The sequence below is a fragment of the Ictidomys tridecemlineatus genome, chromosome 7 (genome assembly GCF_052094955.1).
Source record: "Ictidomys tridecemlineatus isolate mIctTri1 chromosome 7, mIctTri1.hap1, whole genome shotgun sequence".
Classification (NCBI taxonomy): domain Eukaryota; kingdom Metazoa; phylum Chordata; class Mammalia; order Rodentia; family Sciuridae; genus Ictidomys; species Ictidomys tridecemlineatus.
In genome coordinates this window covers 39,753,806-39,774,849 of record NC_135483.1, presented here as the reverse complement: position 1 = coordinate 39,774,849, position 21,044 = coordinate 39,753,806, and the positions used below count along the sequence as shown (strand labels likewise).

At 45.8% G+C, this 21,044-nt stretch overlaps 1 protein-coding gene and 1 long non-coding RNA gene across 3 annotated transcripts in view; one reads left to right on the top strand and one right to left on the bottom strand.

Annotated features, from left to right (window-relative positions):
- Plekhf2 (pleckstrin homology and FYVE domain containing 2) overlaps positions 1-21,044 on the top strand; it is a 79,772-nt gene that overhangs the window by 50,839 nt on the left and 7,889 nt on the right. The window contains exon 2 of the mRNA XM_078016891.1: positions 20,765-20,941. Within this exon, the coding sequence (XP_077873017.1) occupies positions 20,765-20,787 (23 nt within the window). The 3' untranslated portion in view covers positions 20,788-20,941. The remainder of the gene's footprint in view (positions 1-20,764; positions 20,942-21,044) is intronic.
- LOC144365450 (uncharacterized) lies at positions 1,217-14,640 on the bottom strand. 2 transcript variants are annotated; one of them, XR_013423902.1, is made up of 3 exons: positions 14,351-14,637; positions 12,903-13,007; positions 1,217-1,771 (listed from the first exon to the last, which is right to left on the bottom strand). It is a non-coding gene; the product is annotated as an uncharacterized LOC144365450 (long non-coding RNA). The 2 variants fall into 2 exon arrangements; XR_013423901.1 differs by lacking the exon at positions 1,217-1,771 and having other exon boundaries at positions 8,710-13,007; positions 14,351-14,640.

Below are 21,044 nucleotides of genomic sequence, written 5' to 3'. Positions count from 1 at the left end.
CAGCACCTGATCATTAAAGTGGGGGAGGGCTGTGTGTGTCTGTGTGTGTGTGGGGGGGTGTTCCCCTCTAGAAAGTTTTCCTGAAAGAAGGTAAAGCTGCTTATTCTTTGTCTATAATCTCAACATATATTTTCTGCAATGGCTTAGTCCCACTTTCTTTACTCAAATACAAATTTAGGCTTGCTGCTGGATCTTGCTATTGATGTACTCAACACTCAGAGGTGAAAGAGGAGAAAACCTGGAAGGAATTTGGCTGGAACCATTCCTCCCGTTGTTTCTTCTTCACCTATGGGCTGCCCTAGTGTCCTCTCTAAAATCCTACTCTAGTCCCGGCTCAGAGAGAAAAAGGGACAGATCAAATCACTACAGATTAATTTCCCATGCCAGAGTCAAATGGTCCAGTCTGTCCCTGACTCTCAGGTGCAAAGCTCTGCAAGGGGTCAGATGTGCTCTTTCAGTGGCTTGAGCCAACTTGCTTTTGCAAAGCAGTCACAGCCTTCGCTGGAGGCATGAGACACCATGTGAGTAGGGACTTATTTTGTTATGCAGTTGCAATCATCACAAGACCTGTCACTGTGGAATTTTTTCATCCTGACTTAGTGTGTTTCATATCAGTGCCATTGTTTCCTCAGGACACCGCCCCCGCCCCCCCCCCCCCAATCTTTTTTCAGGGTGAAGAGATGCTCACTCCAGCTTTGGCCAGGCATTCCAGACATACGACCTCGGGTTTATGCCAGTCGTAGGTGGAGACATTTACAGACACATCCACTTGGCAGACAGCCTCTGTTGTGGGGAGGAGGAAGTGGTAACCCCAGACAGCTGAGCCCCTCCGTGTGACTCAGGCTGCCACCTGCCACCAGTCAGCTGGATGAGATGGGAAAGCAAATCTGGCCTTGTTTTGGTATCAGACTTTGGGGCTCGCTGGCCACGTTGCTCCAGTGTGTAAACTCTGGGGCATCCGAGTGTCCCTGTGATTTCCCTTTGGTTTATTTGGACTTCTGAGGATACACACACACACACACACACACACACACACACACACACACACTATTTTTTTAGTTGTAGATGGACAGAATGCCTTTATTTTATTTTTATGCGGTGCTAAGGATTGAATCCAGTGCCTCACATGTGCTAGGCAGTGCTCTACCACTGAGCCCCAGCCCCTGGGGATATTCTTAAATATATTCATAACTCCAGATGAATCACTGAGCCCCACTCCACTCAGTTTTTCTTTTATTATATAAAAAGGGGGAATACTGTGTGTGTGTGTGTGTGTGTTTGAAGGTGTTTCCTGAGACAGTTGGCATGTAGGTTGGTGAACTGAAGTGGGAGATCTCTCTGAATATAAGCATCATCATCCAATAGGCTGCAGGCCTGGATAAAACAAAAGGTGGAAGAAGAAGGAAGCTCCTCCCAGGGGATTCTGGGTTCTTCTAAGTAGATATGTTTTTTCCTGCTGTCATCACCTGTGACATCAGTCTCCAAATTCTTTTTTTTTTTTTTTAATTTGTACCAGTGACTCTTCATGGAGTCTCCAGGACTTTAGCCTCAGACTGAGGCTGCATCGTTGGTCTCTTGTGTTTTCTGAGGTTTCCAGCTTCTTGGACTGAGCTGGCTTCCCTGGCTCCCCATCCTGCAGGTGGCTATTGTGGGACTCTGTGGCCTCTGACTGTGGAAGCCAGTCTAATAAATTCCTTCTGAGGAGTAATATACACACTATTGGTATTGTGTTCCTCTGGAAATCCCTGACCAAAGCATTGTGTTCATCGACCTGTGAACAAGAGGTTAGAAACCTAGTGGTTAACAACATGGACTTACAGTCGTACTGACACAGTCTGAAGATTTGGTCCAGTGTGTTAGGAGTCATGTGAATTTGCATGAGTTTCTCAACCTTATTAAGGTCTCTGTTCCTTCATCTGTAGATGTGGACATAAGAATTTGCATGAGTAACTTAACCTCCTAGGCTTTCTGTTCTAGTTTGTCCCTTGGGTGTAAACTGATTAGACCTAACTTCCTCTTCTCTCTTGTCTCTCATATAAACACACTTAGTACCTTCATCTTCAACATTTAAGAGAGGCATCAGTACAGACCTCCTGACTTTGTCCTGCAGCTGAGGTCATCTCTCCATGCCCCTTCTGTCTAAACCTCCAGGGACAGAGTGGATACTTCTAATACCCTCATGAGTTCCATTCAAAGAAATGATAGCTCTTCCCCTTTTACTATTTCTAAAATTGGACTGTATCATGTATGTCCCAATAAAACTTTATTTCTAGACATTAAGTTTGAATTTCATAGAATTTCCATGTTGTGAAATATTATTCTTTCAAATTTTGTTCAATCATTTAAAAATGTGAAAACCATTCTTGGCTCATGGGCTCATGACAGGCTTTCTGTTCTAGTTTGTCAAGCCCTGGCTCTGTCTTTTAGGCCTGTTGACAAAAACTTGTTAGCAGTCACGTGGGCCAGGAGGGTCTGGGCCTCTGAATGCAGGAGAACTTGGCCTGGCATGTCTGAGTATCCCGTATCACCTCATTGGGTTGGTTTAGATGACAAATTTTAATTTAGATTGGTAATCTTAATTTTACTTGATATCTTCAAAAAGGTCACACAGCGAATGGGTTGGCATCAAAATGAAAGTTTGGAAGATAGCTTTGGACACGGCACCTGGTGGAATTGAGTACAGCAGAAATGGCCAAATTTCTCAAGGTAGATCCCAGAATTTTCAAAAATTGGAAGGCTTGGATAATCTACCAAAACTTCTGTTTGACTTTCAGAAGTCATTTCATTTCTATAATGTGGAATCCCATTAGGGAAAAAAGAAACTTTAAGGGAAACTGGAAAAGGTGGGCATACCTAGGATTTTCCTAATGGCTTTGAACATATGCTGTCAATTTTGAAAGTATCATAGAGGTCAAGCTCACAAGTTCTAGTTGGGAAATCACAGGTAAGAACTGCAGGTTCTTTTTTTTTTTAGAATTTTAATATTTATTTTTTTTAGTTTTCGGCGGACACAACATCTTTGTTTGTATGTGGTACTGAGGATCGAACCTGGGCCTCACGCATGCCAGGCAGCGCGCTACTGCTTGAGCCACATCCCCAGCCCAGAACTGCAGGTTCTTAGTGGAGCTGCAGATGGCCAAATATTATTCCCAAGCGTCTTCAGGTAATGAATACAAATCAGGCTTATACTCAAATGTTATGATACCAAGGAAGAAAGTGAAGTATGAGTGTTTCTGTAAATGTATGCTATGGATAGCACAGCACAGAGGATTTTTAGGACAGTGAGACTACTCTGTTCGATATTGTAATGGTAGATTCACGTCATTATAAATTTGTCCAAACCCACAGATGATACACCAAGAGTGAACTCAAATGTGAACTGAGAACCTTGAGTGACACTAATGTGTCCCTGTAGGCTTATCAGTGGTAACAAATGCATCACCACTCTGGTGGACTGGAAGTTGATAATAGGGGTATGATAATATGCATGCGTGGAGACCAGGGGTATGTGAGAAATCTCTGCATCTTTCTCTCAATTTGCTGTGATCTAAAATTGCTTTAAAAATGCAAATTCTTTTAAAATAACATGTAATTTAAACAGGATCAGGGGAATGAAGTACCTAAGATGCAAATGTAAGGAGACCCTCATTCTCAGGTTTGAGCTAAAGAGCTAAGAAATTCATGGTGAATCTTACAATCCAGTGTCTTTGAATCAAGGAAATACAGTGGTCACCATTCTCAAAGGGTGGAGCCCTGGCCTCCTTACTGGGCCTTCCTGGCCTGGCTTGTTGTGTTTCTTCAGCCTGAGCAGCTGCTCCTCTGGGAAGTTGCTACTAGTGAGCTTTCACCAAGCCCTTTGCAAATTTTCTGTGGGTCCTAATCTCAGTGCAATTGTTTTTTTTAAAAAATGTTTCTCCCTTAGACTGAGTTCCTTGGAAAGAAAAAAAAATTTGCATTATGACTTTTGCAACTGACTCAATAGCAAGGAATTGACAAGCTCTGACATTCTTTAGTGATGGACAGAAAAATGGATTCCTTTGCTAGGTGATTAGCATTTCTTTTCTCTCTCTCTCTCTCTCTCTCTCTCTCTCTCTCTTTTCCTTTCTTCCTTTCTTTTCTAACTATTGATGCAGTGCCATAGCAGGGGCTATGATGAAACATCTTCAGGAGTCTGAGAGCTCTCCCTGTCCAAGCTCTTGCCTTTAGTTGAGGGGCTAATGTGGTCATTTGGATAAAGGAAATATGTCAAAATACTTGATCTTAGCCAAAGGTTAAGAAGAGTTTGGAAATATGCCCTCCTCTCTCTATATACACACACACACACACATATACACATATACACACACATTTGATATTTATAAATGTGTGTCTTGAAGTTTCAGATTCTTTTTCCTTTTACATCTCTAGAAAGTTAGTCAAAGTGGATGCAGTGCCAGGAAACATTGGAAAACGGATGCCGATATCCATGTCCTGGTGCATTGTGTTAGGCCCCAGGGGCCTGATGTGTGGCTACAGGCTGTTTAAAATCTTTCCTATCCCACTCCATCTAAAATGGTAATTTTCTGTAAAAGAAAGACCTAGTTTTTCTGAGATTCCCCAGAAAAATTGCCCGCTTTCATTTTAGCAGAGGCATGGCTTACACCTGGCTCCAGTTTCCAAGATACAATGTTCAGACCAACAGTCTTCACCGTCTTGCTCCCCCCTCCCTGCCACAGCATTTCCTGTTCATTGTATCCTGAGAATAGTTTGGATCTGTTTATACTGGCTTATTATTATTTGAGACGTCTTGAGTTTAAAGCACTGAGAAAAGCAATTATATTTCATGTCAACATGTGTATTTTTAGTTTTAGGTCAGCAGGGCAGGAGCAGAGATAGAAAGGGGCAAGTGCTGATGGTGGAAAAGACTCATAAGAAGATAAAGAAAGTAAAGCTCCTGTCTCACTTCCCCTTCCCACTGATAATGACTGCTGTATCTCTATCAAGTCTCTTTTAATACATGTATTTAAAACACTTTGATATAAAAATAGCACTTGGTTGTTATAAAAAAAAAGGTTCAATGTAAAAAAAAAGTTGATATTTAAAATTAAAAGTCTAGAAAGCTATATACAACCTGTTAATAGTTATTATCTTTGAGAGGGCAAATAGGCAAGATGATCTTTTATTTTTGACTATAGTATATGCATGTCTAAGTTGCTTGAAAAAAGTCTGCATTACTTTTACAATTATCAAAACAAAATAAGTTGTTTCCATTTTGGGAAAATAAATAAATCAATATAGAAAAACACCAGGAATCCCATCACTCAGATAACCAGTGCTTCTGTTAGGTCTTTTTTTTTTTTTTTTTGTCCTACCTATAAAGGTAAATACTGAATACACTAGTCCCACTTTATCCACAGGGGATACATTCTAAAACCCCCAACAGATGCCTGAAATTGTGTGGAGTATTAATCCCTAGATACACTATTTCTTTCTTACACACACATACCTATGATCAAGTTTAATTTCTAAATTAGGAACAGTAAGAGATCAACAAAAGTAAGAATAAAATTGAAGAACTGCAACAATATACTGTAGTACAAATTATGCAGATACGGGCTTTCTCAAAATACCTTATATCCTGTATTCCGTGGGTTAACTTTTGGTGACAAAATCCTGAAACTTTGCTCATTAACCCAACTGCAAAGTGGCCTCAGTAGGAAGGTGGGTTCCAGACCCACCACTGACACTCACTAAGCCTGGCTTATATAAGAAAGTGGCCAGAAATTATGGGAAAGGCGCTCTGCATGGGAATCTATACAGTAGTGGCAATATGGGACCCTGGCTTATATTTACTTCTGGATGGATTCGCTCTGAGGGAAAGTGAGGGGTGTTTTGACAAACATCCCTTTGTCTGGGTGGAGAGGAGTGGGAGAGCTGGTTGGAACTGGCATTGCTGTGTTCTGCCTTCCTTCTTTCTACAGGGACAAACTACCTTGATAGGAACTCCATGCGCTTCTTTGGAATCCCACCAGAGGCTGAGTAGATCAGCAGAAAGCACACAGGACTCAGAATAAGGCAGCCCCAGCTTTGATTTCTGTTGGATGAGTGATCTTGGGCATACTTCTTAACTTCCCTGATTCTCATCTGAAACATAGATAATGGTATTCACCTGATAGGATCATCGTTTGTGTTAAATGAGATAATAACAAAGTACTGCTATAGGTCTGGTATATGGTAATGCTCAATAAATGATGACCATTAGTAAAAGTAAAATGATTGTGCTGGGGATTACAAAAAGGATGGCTATGAAGGGTTATCATTAATGCCAGGTACCTATAATCTATTGTTACTGTTGCCAGCACAGTTATTATTACTGAGATTGTGATTGGGGTATCATCCAGGCATTTCATACATTAGTGTCTGTCCTTCAACCACTTGGTACAAAGATGTTAATTTTGAGCTGTGAAGGCAGGTGCAAGGGGACTGTCCCTTGCCTGCCCGGGTGTGCTGCTCACAGGAACCCTGCTGGACTGGCCCCTGCATCCCCGGCCTGCACTCTAGCTGTAAGAGATGAACCTTTCTTAACTTTCAGGATGGGGGACAACACAACTTCTTATCCTGCAAGCGCCCTACTTACTGAAGCATACTGTGGGGAAGCAGCTCTCCACCTGGAGATCCACAGCTCCACATTCTAGTTCCCACCGAGTTTTCCTGAGCTGTGGTATATTAAGCTACCCTTCAGGGCATCCTTTTCTTCATCTGTATAGTGGGGGCTGGACGAGGATTGAATGAGAGGATATGGAGATTAGGCCCCTAACTGGGTTGCCAGATAAATACACGATGCCCCACCAAATCGGAATTTCAGATTAACAAGAAAGATTTTTAAATGTAAGTGATCCCAACTATTCACGGGACATTCTTATGCTAAAAAAATTATTCGATGTTTTTCTGAAATTCAAAGTTACCTGGAAACCCTGTACTTTTATTTGCTAAATCTGGCACTCGGACCCCAACAAATGTCAGTTTCTCCTCCTCCTTACTGTCTGTAAGCACCAATCAGTGACTGACCAGCACCCAGTTCTTGGTAAGGATCTTTCATGAACTCATTCATCCAACAGGTGCTTCTGGGCAGGAACAGAAGGTGCACAGCGTCAGAGGACTAGCTCTTGATCAAGGTTTCTGGCTTGGTCTTATGTTATGAAATGCTCCAAAAGGGTCAGGGTTGTTCAAGTGTGAGCTGTTGGTGTCATGGTGGCCATTCAGTTTCCTGGCCTCCTTTTAGACTAGAAACACCAGAAGGAGAACATTTGATCTTTTTCAGGAGCTTACTGCCGTTGTCACCTTTCCCTGGGTGTCCAGGGAAGGTCAGAGAAAGAGTTGGGTCACATACAGGTCAGCGGGGTAGTCCAGGATTAGCACCTCCAGGCTTGTAAAGCTGTGTCCCTGTGCCACTCCCTCTGCCCACACCTGTCCATGAACCGGCATTTTATCCTGAAGGCACGTTGGGCCCATTAGGCATTTTATCCTCTAGCCTGCCCCTGTGGAGATTCCTTTGGGATCTGCTAAATTTGCTACATCTGATAACTGTAAGCCAGAAAATGGTAGAAGACCCACCAGCATATTAACAGGACATCTGTGTCCTTTGCTTTCTATTTCCCCAGCCTGCCCCTGTGGGACCGTCACAGATTCTAAAGGAAAGGGTATATGGGAGCCCTGGCCCACACCCTCAGAGAGTCCCTGGGGTGCTGTACACCCTGGGCAGAGAGAGGAACCTGTGAGCTGGTACTCCCAATACCCTCTTGTCTTGTCAGCCTGCTGAAGCCAAAGAAGGCCTGTGTCCCGATAAAATAGGTAAAGTCATGACTTATAGCTGAGTAAGGTGAGCAGATTGGTGTGGTGGACTCTCCACCTGCCTTTTGGGGTGTTTAGAGTTGAGGATAAGGCACCAGCAGAGCTCCTGGTCACCTTCAAGAGGGGAGAGGTAGCAAGCTTAAAGTTTTTGCAAACTTGCCTCAGGTTAGGTGACGACCGAGCAGTGTTCACCCAAGAATGGAATGGAGGCACATTCCTGGATGGAGCACTGGTGCAGACACTCTAACTGGAACCACTTTGTGCACCAGCTCACTCATTTAAATAAATAAACTGCCCACCTCATTCGATTGCCATGACATGTAATGAAAAGATGAACTAGAGAAGTGTGGTCTAGCACCTAGTGCTGGGAAGGAAACAGCTGCTCTTCTGAAGTTGGGCTGAAGTGGCTTCTCTCAAGTAAGCTGAAAGATTCCCATGACACCATGCTTTCTCCAGATGTCCAGAGGATGGTGATGGCAGGCTCTGGCTCCTGCTTCCCTCTCCCTGGCCTCTAGAAAGTTCATGCCCGTGGAGTGTGGAGGGGGTGAGATGACCTCACAGGCTCACGTCAAAACCACCTGATCTTTATAAGCTGAAAACCTGTCCCTGCAGAATACCAGATGGCAGGCACACCCAAGGGATGATGCCAGAGGCATGGGGTTACACCTGGGAGGGGCCAGTGATTAACTTAATGATGCCTCTGTCCTTAGTCCCACATGGATTTGCATCAGTGTGATGTAGGGACCAGATGGTGACCACTCCTGTTTCTAAACCCACTGACACATAGACACCCAAGAATACCCCAAAATGCTGACCTATGAGCATCTTAGAAGTGGAAAGAAGGGAAATGACAGTTTTGAGGTGCAACAAAGTCCCAGGTGGTTTGTGAACATTACTTCATTTAATCTTCAGCTATATCAGATAATTTTATCAGTTCACAGAAATGGGTGCCCAGAGGTTAAGCGACTCCCCAGTGTCACAAAGCTGGTACGTGGGAAAGCCAGGATTCACATTGACGTTAACTCTGCAGTCATCTTCTTGGTACATCACAGGATTTCTATTTGCTGCTCTGCCCCCGGTGCCCAGGGCAAATGCTGCACATTGATTGTGGCACGTTTTCTTAATCAGGAGGGAACTTGATACTCCTCCAAATACAGCTGGCCACGGCCAACCACAACTAGTGTAGGTGCTGAAAATTTGTGTTTCCCCCAAATTCATATGTTTGAGTCCCTAATCTGAAGGTGATAGTATGAGGAGATAATCTGGAGGTGAGACCTCGTGAATGGGATCAGCGCCCTTATAAAAGAGGTTCCAGTAAGCCAGGTATGGTGCTGCATGCCTGTAATCCCAGAGATTTGGGAGGCTGATGCAGGAGGATCACAAGTTCGAGGCCAGCTTGGGCAATTTCGCACTATCCTGTCTCAGAATAAAAAATTTTAAAAAGGGCTGAGGAAGAAGCTCAGTGGTAAAGTGCCCCTGGGTTTAACCTCTAGTACAACAAATAAGTAAACGAAAGAAGAAAAACCAAAGCATTGAAAGGTTAAAAAAAAGGCGGGGGGGGGGGTATGGCTCCAGTAACGCCTTATCCTTTCCATCATGCAAAAACCCAGCAAGAAAGGGCCATCTTGAAGAATCTCTATGATCCAGAGAGCAGTCCTCAGCACACTTGGACTCTGTCAGTGGACTTTTGACCACAAGAACTGTGAGCAATGAATTTTTGGTGTATATAAGCTACCCAGACTATGATATTTGGCTACAGCAGCCTGAACACACCAAAGCCTGTAAACCAAGCCCCTGGCTCTCGTGGCATTCAAATTGCTTTCCAATTGGCACTGCCAGTTCTTGGTGTCAACTCAAGTGCACTGTAGGGCCCAATTCCCCCTACAGAACGCTGATGTGCATGTCACACAGGTTGGAGCCTGGGCTTCCTGTGGCTCAACTTTGATGTGAAGAATGTTTTCATTAGCCATCCTTACGTCATTGCCCTCTCTGCTAAATTGTGGAATTTTATACATCTGTTAAACCTCTGGGATTGGTAACACCTGTACTGCACTGTGAACTTATGTTCTGATCAGTTTTCTTTGTTTGAGGGATAGGCTAGACTTTCCCGTTGTCTGGAGATACTGGCTGAAACCCAAAGCTTAGAACTGGTGTTGCTCTCGCCCCATTTCCACAATTTCCACAACATTCATGCTTCTTAGTGAGGTGCTAGACCATCCATGCAGAACTTGCTAAGAAGTGTCCAGACTGGTCCTGCAACTCCTGGTCTTGGCACATGGCCCACCTCCAGCCTAGATCTAAGAAAAGCCCTGAGATTGTGTGGGGAGTTGAGGATTTCTTTAATGGGTAAGCACGTGTAAGCTGCCTCCAGATTATGGCCGTTAAGCTGTTTCTTGGGAGTGGCAGACGCCTTCATAATTTGTTGGTCAGGCTTGGAATGCCTCCTTGGGGTCCAAGGAGGAGAGGCGAGTCCAGCCTCCGTGAGCTGAGGAGCTGTTGTAGGAAGTTATTTGAGGGCATCACCCATGTTGCCTGGACCAGAGTATGGGACACACCAGGGATCCACAGCCAGAGGATCTCCAAAGAACCCATAAAAGGCCCCTTTGGGGACAAGAAAGTAGTCTGCTTTAGATGCTGAATAACAACCTCTCAAAGATGTCCACATCCTAATTTCTGGGACCCGTGAACATTTGCTAGTTCACCTGGTAAAAGGGGGGGGGGTGGATGTGATTTAGGATCTTGAGATGGAAAATTATCCTGCGTTACCCAGGTGGGACCAGTGTAATCCCCAGGGTTGTTGTAAGGGAGGAGATGTGAGGATGGAAAGAGAAATTGGGGAGGAGAGAAGATGTGGCTAACTTTGATGACAAAGGAAGGGTCCATGAGCCAAAGAGTGAGGTGGCCTCCAGAAGCTGAAAAAAGCCAAGGACAGGGACTTTCCCTTAGAGCCAGAGGAGTGCTGCCCACCTACCCACTTTGGTCTTTGACCTTCAGAGATGTCAGAAAATCAGTGTGAGTTGTTTCAGGTCTCTGAGTTTGAGACAGTTTGTTTCAGCAGCAGTAGGAATGGCGTATACCCGCCATGACTAACAGGCTCAGCAGCCGGAGCACTGCAGATCAAATGCAGGATCCCAGACACTGCGAGATACATACTACACTAAAAATCCATCCTTCACCTGATGTTCAGATGTAACTGGGACAGCAGCTAGGGATGTAGCATGGTTGTAGAGTGCCTGCTTAGCATGCACAAGGCCCTGGGTTCAATTCCTAGCAACACACACACACACACACACACACACACACACACACACAAATTTAAGCCAGGTAGTATCCTCCATTTTTAAGAATTTGCTAAATCTGGAAACTCTAAGCCAGCAAGTGGTAGAAGACCTACCCATGTATTCACAGGACACTTGTACCCTTTGCTTTCTATCCCTCCTCCCTGTCCCAAACCTGGAAAGCCCACAGTGAGGGGTAAGTCTGGAAGGTAGAGACAATCAGAGACTGTGACCCTCACCTTAGCAGGTCTCTGCATTCTGGGCTAGACAAAAAGGGTTAGAAGATGAGGGGTGAAAGAAGAAAATGAGAGGGAGTACATTTGGAACTGGCTGAGAAACTCAAGTTTTCTTGTGGATCGGTCTGGAGTTTTTAAATATCTAAAATTAAGGTCCATGGGATAATATCTGATAGTGATGGAATGTTTTGGGATCTTGGCAAGATTTTGGAGAAGGGAGAACCAAAGGATGGGTTTGAAAAGCAAATGTAAAAGTAAAAACAATACCTCATTACACCATCAACGCATCCAGCAAGGTCAGTAAACCAGTGATAAACCTGCCAAGCCCTGCTCTGTCCTCTGATTAGGTGGACTCAAGATTTCTGGGAAGAGTGATGCTCAAATCTTATCATGCTACTAGATTGCTTCTTTTCCTTTCAGGAAGGAAAGCAGGTCACCATGGCTAGAGTTAAAGGGGAGGAAAGAGGTGGAAGGCACCTCAGGAATAGGAACCACATGACAACGTGATCTTTTAAAGATCAGAGCCACTCTGGAGACTGGGTGAACCAGTTTGGTGAACAAGCCCCAAAATAAGAAAAAGAGAAGACATTGAGCTTGCAAAGCCACATGCCTGGAGTCTTTTGAACAGGTTCCATGAAAATTCCCCAAAGCAGAGTCCTTGCCTGAATTTCAAGTGACACACATCACAGGGAACTACTTAGAACATCTCTGACCGGGTTTTCTGGACCTAAACAGATGCAAACGGCTTCTATCTGACTCATCTGTAGCCTAACCTACTGGTGGAATGCTTTCTCTACAAAGAAGTTGTAGATAAAGGCAGAGAATTTAACATTTATGATCCCAACAGAGCCAGAATTGCCTAACCCTCTCATTTTAGCTGCTCCTGGCCTTTCCCGTTGTGGGTGTGTGCTCACCAAATCCTGGTGAGTGTCTAATGGCCTAACTTATTTGCTCTAGCAGTAATTACCAGGAAGGTGGGCAGTAAAAGCCAGGGGGGCATACTAGGGGAGGGGAGGGATCCCAGAGATCCATTTCTAATTCTACTTCTGCTCCATGGTCCACTGGGAACACCTGAAAGCCGAATGGGCCACCTGTGAAGAACTGGCTCAGCAGGGAGCTGGCCTGGGGTGGTGGAAAGACTTCTGACTTGGCTCTGGGTTTGGATTTTGCTTTCTGCCATGTTACTTGCTGTGTGATGGTTGGGGCTTTTCATCCTATCTTCCAGAACCTGTTTCCTTGCCTACCAAATGGGCCCAGTGATCATACCATACCTCTCAGACTTTATATAAAAATGAATAAAATATTACATATGCAAGGGAATCATATCCTGCAAAATAGCCTACAAAGTTTTTCGAAAGTGCCCCAGAGGATGTTCCTAGCTCCTCCTCTGCACTCATGGATGAGGAGGAGGCAATGGTCTGGGTTGGGTGGAAAAGGTGACAACTAGAACAGCCCCCTACTGGCTCTGCCATGGCCACCTGCTTGTTGCCTTGGTCTCTGAGTATGAAGCCTCTAGAGGGCATTGGAGGTGACCTTGAGTTCAGCTCAGATGACACACCTGTTCCTGCTGCTGAGAGCAGCTACCTGCATGGGCAGGTAGGGGCTTTTTCTGTTGCTCGGCTGAAGTTGTTCCCTTCCCTCCTCATGTTCCCTTCAGCTGCATCTGCAAGGAGAGAAAATGTGATGACTGAGTCACACGCAAGTGGATGGTTGTTGGTTTCCTTGGAGATTTGATTTGGGGCCATCAGGACCCAGGGCAGGGGTGGAGCTGGCTTCCTCTGCATCTGTTCTCCTCTTGTCAGAATGCCCGGATTCTGGGGACTCCCAAGTCTGGCTGGGCCAGTTTAGGAGGTGCCAGAATCTGTAATCTGGTAAGCAGTTGGGTTAGGGAACACACAGGCAAGGTGAGGAGGGAGCAGGGAAGCCCTGCCTCAGCCAGAAGACCTGCACATGCTCCCTGCTGATTTTTTGGGGGGACGTGATGTGGGTGGGTACTGGGGATTGAACTCAGGGGCACTTGGCCCCTAAGCCATAATCCTCAGCCCTATTTTGTATTTTATTTAGAGACAGGGTCTCCCTGATCTTTTAGTGCCTCGCTTTTCCTGAGACTGGCTTTGAACTCTCCTGCCTCAGACTCCAGAGCTGCTGGGATTACAGGCATGCACCAACATGCTCCGGCCATGCTGTGTTTTGTCACCAACCCAGCTGGGGCCAGCCTTGGGCCTGCAGATGAGCTGTTTGAGAAGGTAGAAGGTAGGGAAATGGTTTGCATTGAGAGGCAGTTCCAATACAGATTTACTGGAAAAAGCTGCTGTCTATGCACTTTAGAACACAGTCTTTTGGGATGTCACAAGTCACTTTTGCTGACTCGTGACATACAACACCATAAAACATTCCCTTCTTGTCTTTTGCTATGAGTATTAGCTGAAAACACCCACAGCACAGGGACAGGATCAATAATGTAGTGTCTAATTAAATATGCAAGTTTGAGACTCAGACCACCTGGATTCAAATCTTGACTTGACCCCTTACTGGATGATTTTGAACAAAGAACTTATTTGTGCCTAGATTTCTCATCTGGAAAATGGAACTAATAATAGTCTTGACACTATAGGATTGTTGCAACGAGGGTGGAAAATGTGAATTAATACACATAAAGTGCTTAAAACAGAGAGTGGCACCAGTAAACACTCAGTAAATGTTAGTTGTTCTTGTTTCTTGTCAGTATTATTTCAAGAGTATAACATTTCTCCTTTCCTTTTGGTATCAAGTCTTTGATGGATAATAGATTGCAACTAGTGTGCCAAGTTCAAGCAGAGAAAGATTCTGAGACTGCATCCAAACTCACTAATGGGTAATTAATTATACAGTGTCCTATTAGCAAGGTCTGCCACGGGTGAGGGGGGCAGGGAGTGGTGGCATGTGTACCACATAGTTTCTATTTTTGTTTTGTGACTTGTCCTGGCTTGAGAGATTTTTCCTCCCTTCTTCCTCCCTCCTTCTTACCTGCCTTTTCCTTTGCAGGGCATCCTGGTCCTTGGATGAGCTTCTTTGCCAAAAAGCTTCTCTATAGAATCTGGAATCCATTTCAAGGAAGAACCTTCTGAGACTTTTTATTCAAATTTTTTTTTTTTTTTGAGAAAGCAAAGCCTATGTATCCTGGAGTTGGGGATGATGCTAAGCTCTGTGGGGGCACCTTCAGGTTCCTCTGTGGGCAGAGCAAGGGTGCCCTTAGAGAAACTGGAAAGCTCTTCACTGATCAGGTTGATCTTCCATGACCTTCATGGTTCAGGAATCTGAACACTAATGATTGGCCCCAGTGCTCAGCAGTCATTGGCTTGTTAATCCACATGTTCTGGACCTTGTGCTGAGTTATGTCTATTTCCACTCTGTGGTCAGTAATTTCTGCCTAAACACAGAGGGGCCACAGAAGGCCTGTACGGTGATGGCCGTTCTGGAAATTTCTGTGAGCTGCACTTTGTCTTGACTCAAGGAGACATGGATTTGAATTCCTTGCTCCACTGATTATGAGCATTATAACTTGGATAATTTGCTTCAACTCTCTAAGCCTCACTTTCTTTGTCTATAAATGGGAAGCATAACTTCTAACTAAAATTTAGAATCTCCCTTGATTATGAATGTAGGCCACAAATTGTATTTGTGTATACCCACACAAGTCCACATGTCTGACTGGGAAGGTAGCTCACTGGTACAGCGCTTGCCTAGCCTGTGTGAGGCCCTGGGTTCCATCCCCAGGACTGCAAAACAAAATGAAACGTATCCATATCTCTTTACAGTTGCAGATATCTTGAAATATTGACTATGCTTATTGCTATTTTGCAATTACAGTCGATATTGAATCTACTGTTAATAATGTTAATAATGTGTTAATAAAGAAGCACATATTTGGATACTGACATTTCAACATAATTACTGGACTTCTTTGAATTTTGTATATTTTATTTTATACTTTTAAGAACACTGCCCTCAGAAAAGATCCAGAAGCTTCATCATACTGCCAAGGAAGTCTATGGCATAAAAAAGTGAAGAATGGCAGAGTGTACAGGCTGTCTCCAAGACCACCATCAGGGCTGATCAACAGGAGAAGGACTTACAGAATTTACCAAAAAGCTGCTAGACTTATCATTATGACATGCAACAGAATGTTCCAAGTGAAGCTTCCGGTGTCCTCTCCCAGGGAAGTCACAGGAAGTGCCAGCTTTTCCTGGCAATGATGTATGATGACACAAGCATAGATTGTCACCACCCAGGGAAGCTCACCCGAGCCTTGAAGTCCAGAGGTTTTTTTTTTTTTTTTTTTTTTTAAGTTGTTGATAGACATTTATTTTATTGATTTATTTTTATGTGGTGCTGAGGATTGAATCTAGTGCCTCACACATGCTAGGCAAGTGCTCCACCACTGAGCCACAACCCCAGCCCAAAGTCTGGAATTTTTATTGAGGCTTGGACAGGTATATAGAGTGGATAACCTGCAGGGCTGACCTTTAATCTGCAACTTCTCTGGTGGTGGAACTGATATCATATGGCTCAAAGCGGCCACTGCAAATCACATTTTTTAGACTATTCAATGTAGTCCAAGACCCCCCAGGCAGACAAAGATACTTCTATTGAGACAGGACATTCCTGGCAGATACCTCCCAAGAGCCAAGGCCAAAGGCCAGACCTCTCTCTCTGGGTAGGGTTAATTCTTCACTACACACTCTCTTGAAACTGCCTTGGAGCTGCAAACTCAGGGTTGTTGGTGGGGAGAAGTGGGTGGGGGAGTCAGCTGACAGACAGTTGTAGCTACTGAAACACTATTTGGAGGAACAATTTTTTTTTTTTTTTTTGTTCCCTGCAGAGACAATGCAGAGTTCATTGCTTCCAGAGGCAACAAAATAATGCTAATAAATAAAAACACCCTTGACCTTGGCTTAGTATTTATGGCTTTTGAAAAATGTATTTCCATCTGTGGTCTCATTTCATCCTCAAAAGAGGTAGAATGAAGGGGTATTATTATTAAGCCTCTGAGAAGCAGGAGCCCCAAGAGTTACAGCTCCCTTACAGTCATGGGGTGAGGGAGGAACAGAATTAGGCCAGTCCTGGGCCTCCTCCCTCACCTGGCCCAGTCCTGCCCAGCCCAACTTCTCCTCCAGGTGGTTCAGGGAGAGTCCTGTGGCCAAGAGATCAGCAGATATTTTGCAGATTCAGGTACCTGGTAATGCCAGGGTGGTGCTAGGAAGCTTACTGAGCTTGGGGATGGCCTGCTCTGGAATGCACCACATGGGGTGGTTCCATGAGGTCACTGCCCTCCCTAAGGGACCAGCTGACATGTAGGAAGGTACACTGTTTGCGAGAACGTGGAGACTCTCAGCTCCGACATGTTCTGACTCATTTGAAGCAAACCATCACCCAGAGTCAGGACCCAGCCCTGAAGTTAGGCATTAGTTTACACGCAGTCAGTGTTCATGTTGAAAAGCCAGTCTTTTCCATTAAGGGTCTTTCCTGGTGTCAAGTCCATTTCTGGGGGCCTGCCTCTGTGGGAGCCTGCAGCCCCTTAACCTGCCCTGCCCCCACCTGCACCTGCAGCTCTCTGGGTACAGCTGGAATCCAGAGAGCTTGGTTACCCCTGCAGCTGACTCCTGGGCTCACAGGTCTACCTGTATAGAATTTGTACAGAAATTGCCACTGTTTTATGACTGCCCTTGTATTTCTTTAAAGTCTACCATTCCCTCTCTCTCCTCACCTGTGATTATTTGGGGCACAGTTCTTCTAGGTGGTCATTTGACTGGACTGTGGCTTCCTGGGGCAAAGCCTGCCCTGCCCTGTCTGCATGAAAGCATCTCGGCACTTCTACAGTGCCTGGCATCTAGAATGTACTTGGGAGATGTTTGTTGAATGACTACATAGAAATATATTCCCTGAGGTCACTGACTGAATTTGTTTTTGGTAGCTCTTGTGATATATGATCACAAACTGGGGGTGGTGGTGGCTTCAAACAACAGACAATGATTCTCTTATAGTTCTGGAGGCCAGAAGTCCAAAACCAGTATCACTAGGCTGAAATCAGGGTGGTGGCAGGTGATGCTCCCTCTGGAGGTTCTAGGAAATAGTCCCTCTTCCAGCCTTTGGTGGCTTGTGGCCACAGTCTCTGCCTTTGTGCTTCCATTGCCTTCTCCTGTGGTGTCAAATTTCCCTCTTTCTTTTTGGAGGCGGGGGGTGGGGGTGGGGGGGTGGCGGGCGAGGGGGGGGGGTCCTGAGGCTTGAAACCAGGGCCTCAAGCATGTTAAGCAAGCCCTGAGCTACAGCCTCAGCCCTGTCTCTGTCTTCCTAGGACACTTGGGGATGGCAGTTAGGGTCCATCCAGGTAATCCAGGCTATCTCCCCAACACCAAATTCTTAATCCCACCTCCAAAGTACCTCCCTTGTTTCTATATCAGGTAGCACTCACAGGGACTAGGGGTCAGGATGTGCACATCTGTGGGGAGGGGTTGTGCAGCCAGTCACACTCACCAGGGGGATGGAGACACTGGGAGGGCTGTCACTCCCTTGCAGAGGAGTGTGGTGGGGGAGAGACACAGGTTACCACACCCTTTGAATTCAGAGAAAGGTGTTAATAGAGGACTGTGGCTCATGGGGAGAGCCATCATGCGCCAAAGGGAGCCCATCTTACAGTGGAAATCTTAAGAACCAGGAATAACCAACTCATTCAGCCCTTGGAGACCAGCCCTCTGCAGACCTCCATGCACCCAGCCCAAGCAGGTTCCGCTCCCGGTGCAGCGTCACCCAAAGGAGAAGCAGGGAAACCGAGCACTGCCCATTGACCCTTCTCACCAGAGCCCCAGGGAGTCCTTCTGGGGACTCATCTCTTCCTCAACAGTGCTGATTAGTCACTCTTCCCCTTGAAAGCCACCTCGATTACTCCTCAGCCCTGCTGGTGGGTGGATGAGAGGTGGATAGAAACAGAAAACCTTTCATTGATTTGTGGGGAGGTAAGGGAGCAACAGATAATTTGGAAAGGTCAGCCAGCAGATAAAGAAAGGTCGGGTGTGCTTTTGTAGTTCTTGGGAGCCCTGGCCCTAAGCCCTCAAAGAGATCGTGAGAGAGATTGTAAGGAAATGCTAAGGGACGGGTGCCTGCTGCAGGTTTATCACGCCCACCCTCACTCCACGTCATGTTCTTCCTGGGGTGATTCCGAATAATTTTTCAACCTGTTGTTTCAGGGGCCATTCTCCAGATCTTTCCCCAAACTCCCTCATCTTAATGCTTTGGCCAGGGATCCCTGACCTCTCAGGGAGAGGCCCAGGTAAAGGCAGAAGGACTATAGCAGGGTATGATTCCAGGACCTCTGGGCCTCGGTCCCCTGCTAACACTCGGCTGGGATGGCACTGGGGGTGGGGGTGTGACAGGCACAGATTCCACACTTCCCCTCCTGCAGGGCTTGGCCATCCTCAGCCTGGTCACTGCCCTCCTGGGAGCGCAGGAGTCCTGGGCAAGGCTTCCACCCACTTTTTCCTTTTATAGATTAATCCCTAGTGGGATTAATCTAAGAGCTACTGGGATGCTGGGCAGGGGCCTGAACAGGACGTGGGCTGCCTCCCAGGACTTCTGCCCTGGATGGCTGAGAGGGCCTCCCAGGGTTACCGGATGCCTTTGTCAGATCCATGGTTTTTCTTCCTTCAATAGCAACCCCGTGAGCTTCCCCAAGGTGCAGGCCCTGCAATAGGTAAGAGGCAGATGTGGAGCCCCCTTTAGGGGAGACCAGCAGGTGAACTCCATTTGGGGGAGCCCAACAAAGGAAGCGCGTATCAGGTTTCACCTTCATGTCTTGTTATTCTTCTGATGTGCCACCTTCCCACCTGGAGGCCTTGCCACAAGCCCATCCCTCTGCCGAACGCCTTTCTTCCCTGTGTGGGACAAGCTCCGCTGCTCCTTCAGGGGCCCCTGAACTCTTCCCCAAAGTCCTTTCCCTCATTATGTCAGTTGCTCCTGTTCCACAGTCTCACCCGGGTTTCCTCTTCCTCTCCTTCCTGCAAAATAGGGATGGTGCCGGTCCCATTCCTTGTTGTATCCTAGGGCCTGACATACAGGAAGAACTCAGTAAAAGTTTATTGAATAAATGAAGGAAGGAGTTTCACAGAAGAGGCACTGGTGTACTTCATTAGGAGGGAAACTGGGAAGGCTTTCCCGTGGAGGCCATGACAAAGCTGGGTTTTGTTATTATTTTTTCTTTTTGATTGGATTTTGTTTGTTGTTTTCTTTCCCTCCCTTCCCCTTCCTTCCTCCCTCCCTTCTTCCCTCTTTCTTTCTCTTTCTCTCTTTCTCTTTCTCTCTCTTTCTTTCTTTCTTTCCTTCTTTCTTTCCTCCTTCCTTCCTTCCTTCCTTCCTTCCTTCCTTCCTTCCTTCCTTCTTTCTTTCCTCCTTCCTTCCTTCCTTCCTTCCTTCCTTCCTTCCTTCCTTCCTTCCTTCCTTCCTTCCTTCCTTCCTTCCTTCCTTCCTTCCTTCCTTTCTTTCTTTCTTTCTTTTTCTTTCGAACTGGGGATTGCATCCAGGGCTTTGTGCTTGCAAGGAAGGCTCTTTACCACTGAGCTACATCCCAGCCCTCTTTTCAAGGAAAGAAAAAAAAAAAGTTTGCTGACTGTTCCAGGCCGTGAAAACACATGGCACAGCCTCAGAGAGGTGACCTCACATGAGAGTTCCATGTTGTGGGAATGCAGAGCAAGTGGGAAATGGGGTGAGGTGAAGGTGCAGGAAAGGCAGGACCTGTTTGTGGAAAGCCCTGGTAGGTGTTTTCAGAAGCGGAGGGCCGTGGATAAGGAGGGGCAGAATATGATTCACAAACAGTTCTGGTGGGAGGGTGCGTTAGTCAGCTTTCCATTGCTGTGTCCAAAATACTTGACAAGAACAACTTGGAGGAGAAGTGTGTTTGGGGCTCGTGGTTTCAGAAGTGTCAGTCCATGGTCAGCTGACCACTCCGTTGCTGTGGACCTGAGTTGAGGTAGAACGTGGTGGACGTGGGTGGCAGAGGGAAGCCGCAGCTGGGAAGCCAAGGAGCAGGGAGATGCCAGGAACAAGGTGTAGGGCATGCCTCCGGGGACCTACTTCCTCTGCCTACAGTTACTTCCCAGCACTCCATCCAAACTATTAATGGATTAATCCACCGATGAGGTTCATGCTAGTCACTGCCGAAAAGTTCCACCTGGGCCAGTGATATGTGACCCATGAGGACCAGGGAAGTATGAGGCAAGAATCCTAAAGGGCTTCTGGGAAAGGTTTCCTTGTTCTTAAGTCAGAGGCAAAGATGAGATGGTTTTATTTTACCCCTGAACTTTGTTGCAACTGCAAGTGGTAATAAATAACAATAATGTGAGTCACGTTCCTCAGAAGCTCAGTATACACTGTTTTCTCCTTTTTTTGCAGGCAAGGCAACTGTCTCAGCCTAGCCTCTGGGTACACAGAAGGCAGGCACTAAATGTTTTTGAGTGAACTCAGCAACTTGTTCAAAGTCACAAATCTGGAACAGCCGCAGCTATCTTATGACCATAAGGAAAGTCAGCCTAGGGATGAAGTCAACACACCAAAGTTTTTGACAAAAAGGTAAAATGGGAAGAACTGGGGTCATTGATGACATTTGATGACTGGAGCAGTCCTTCCCAGAGTCAATTCTTCCATTGGGCCTTTTCCTATGTGAAATAATGAT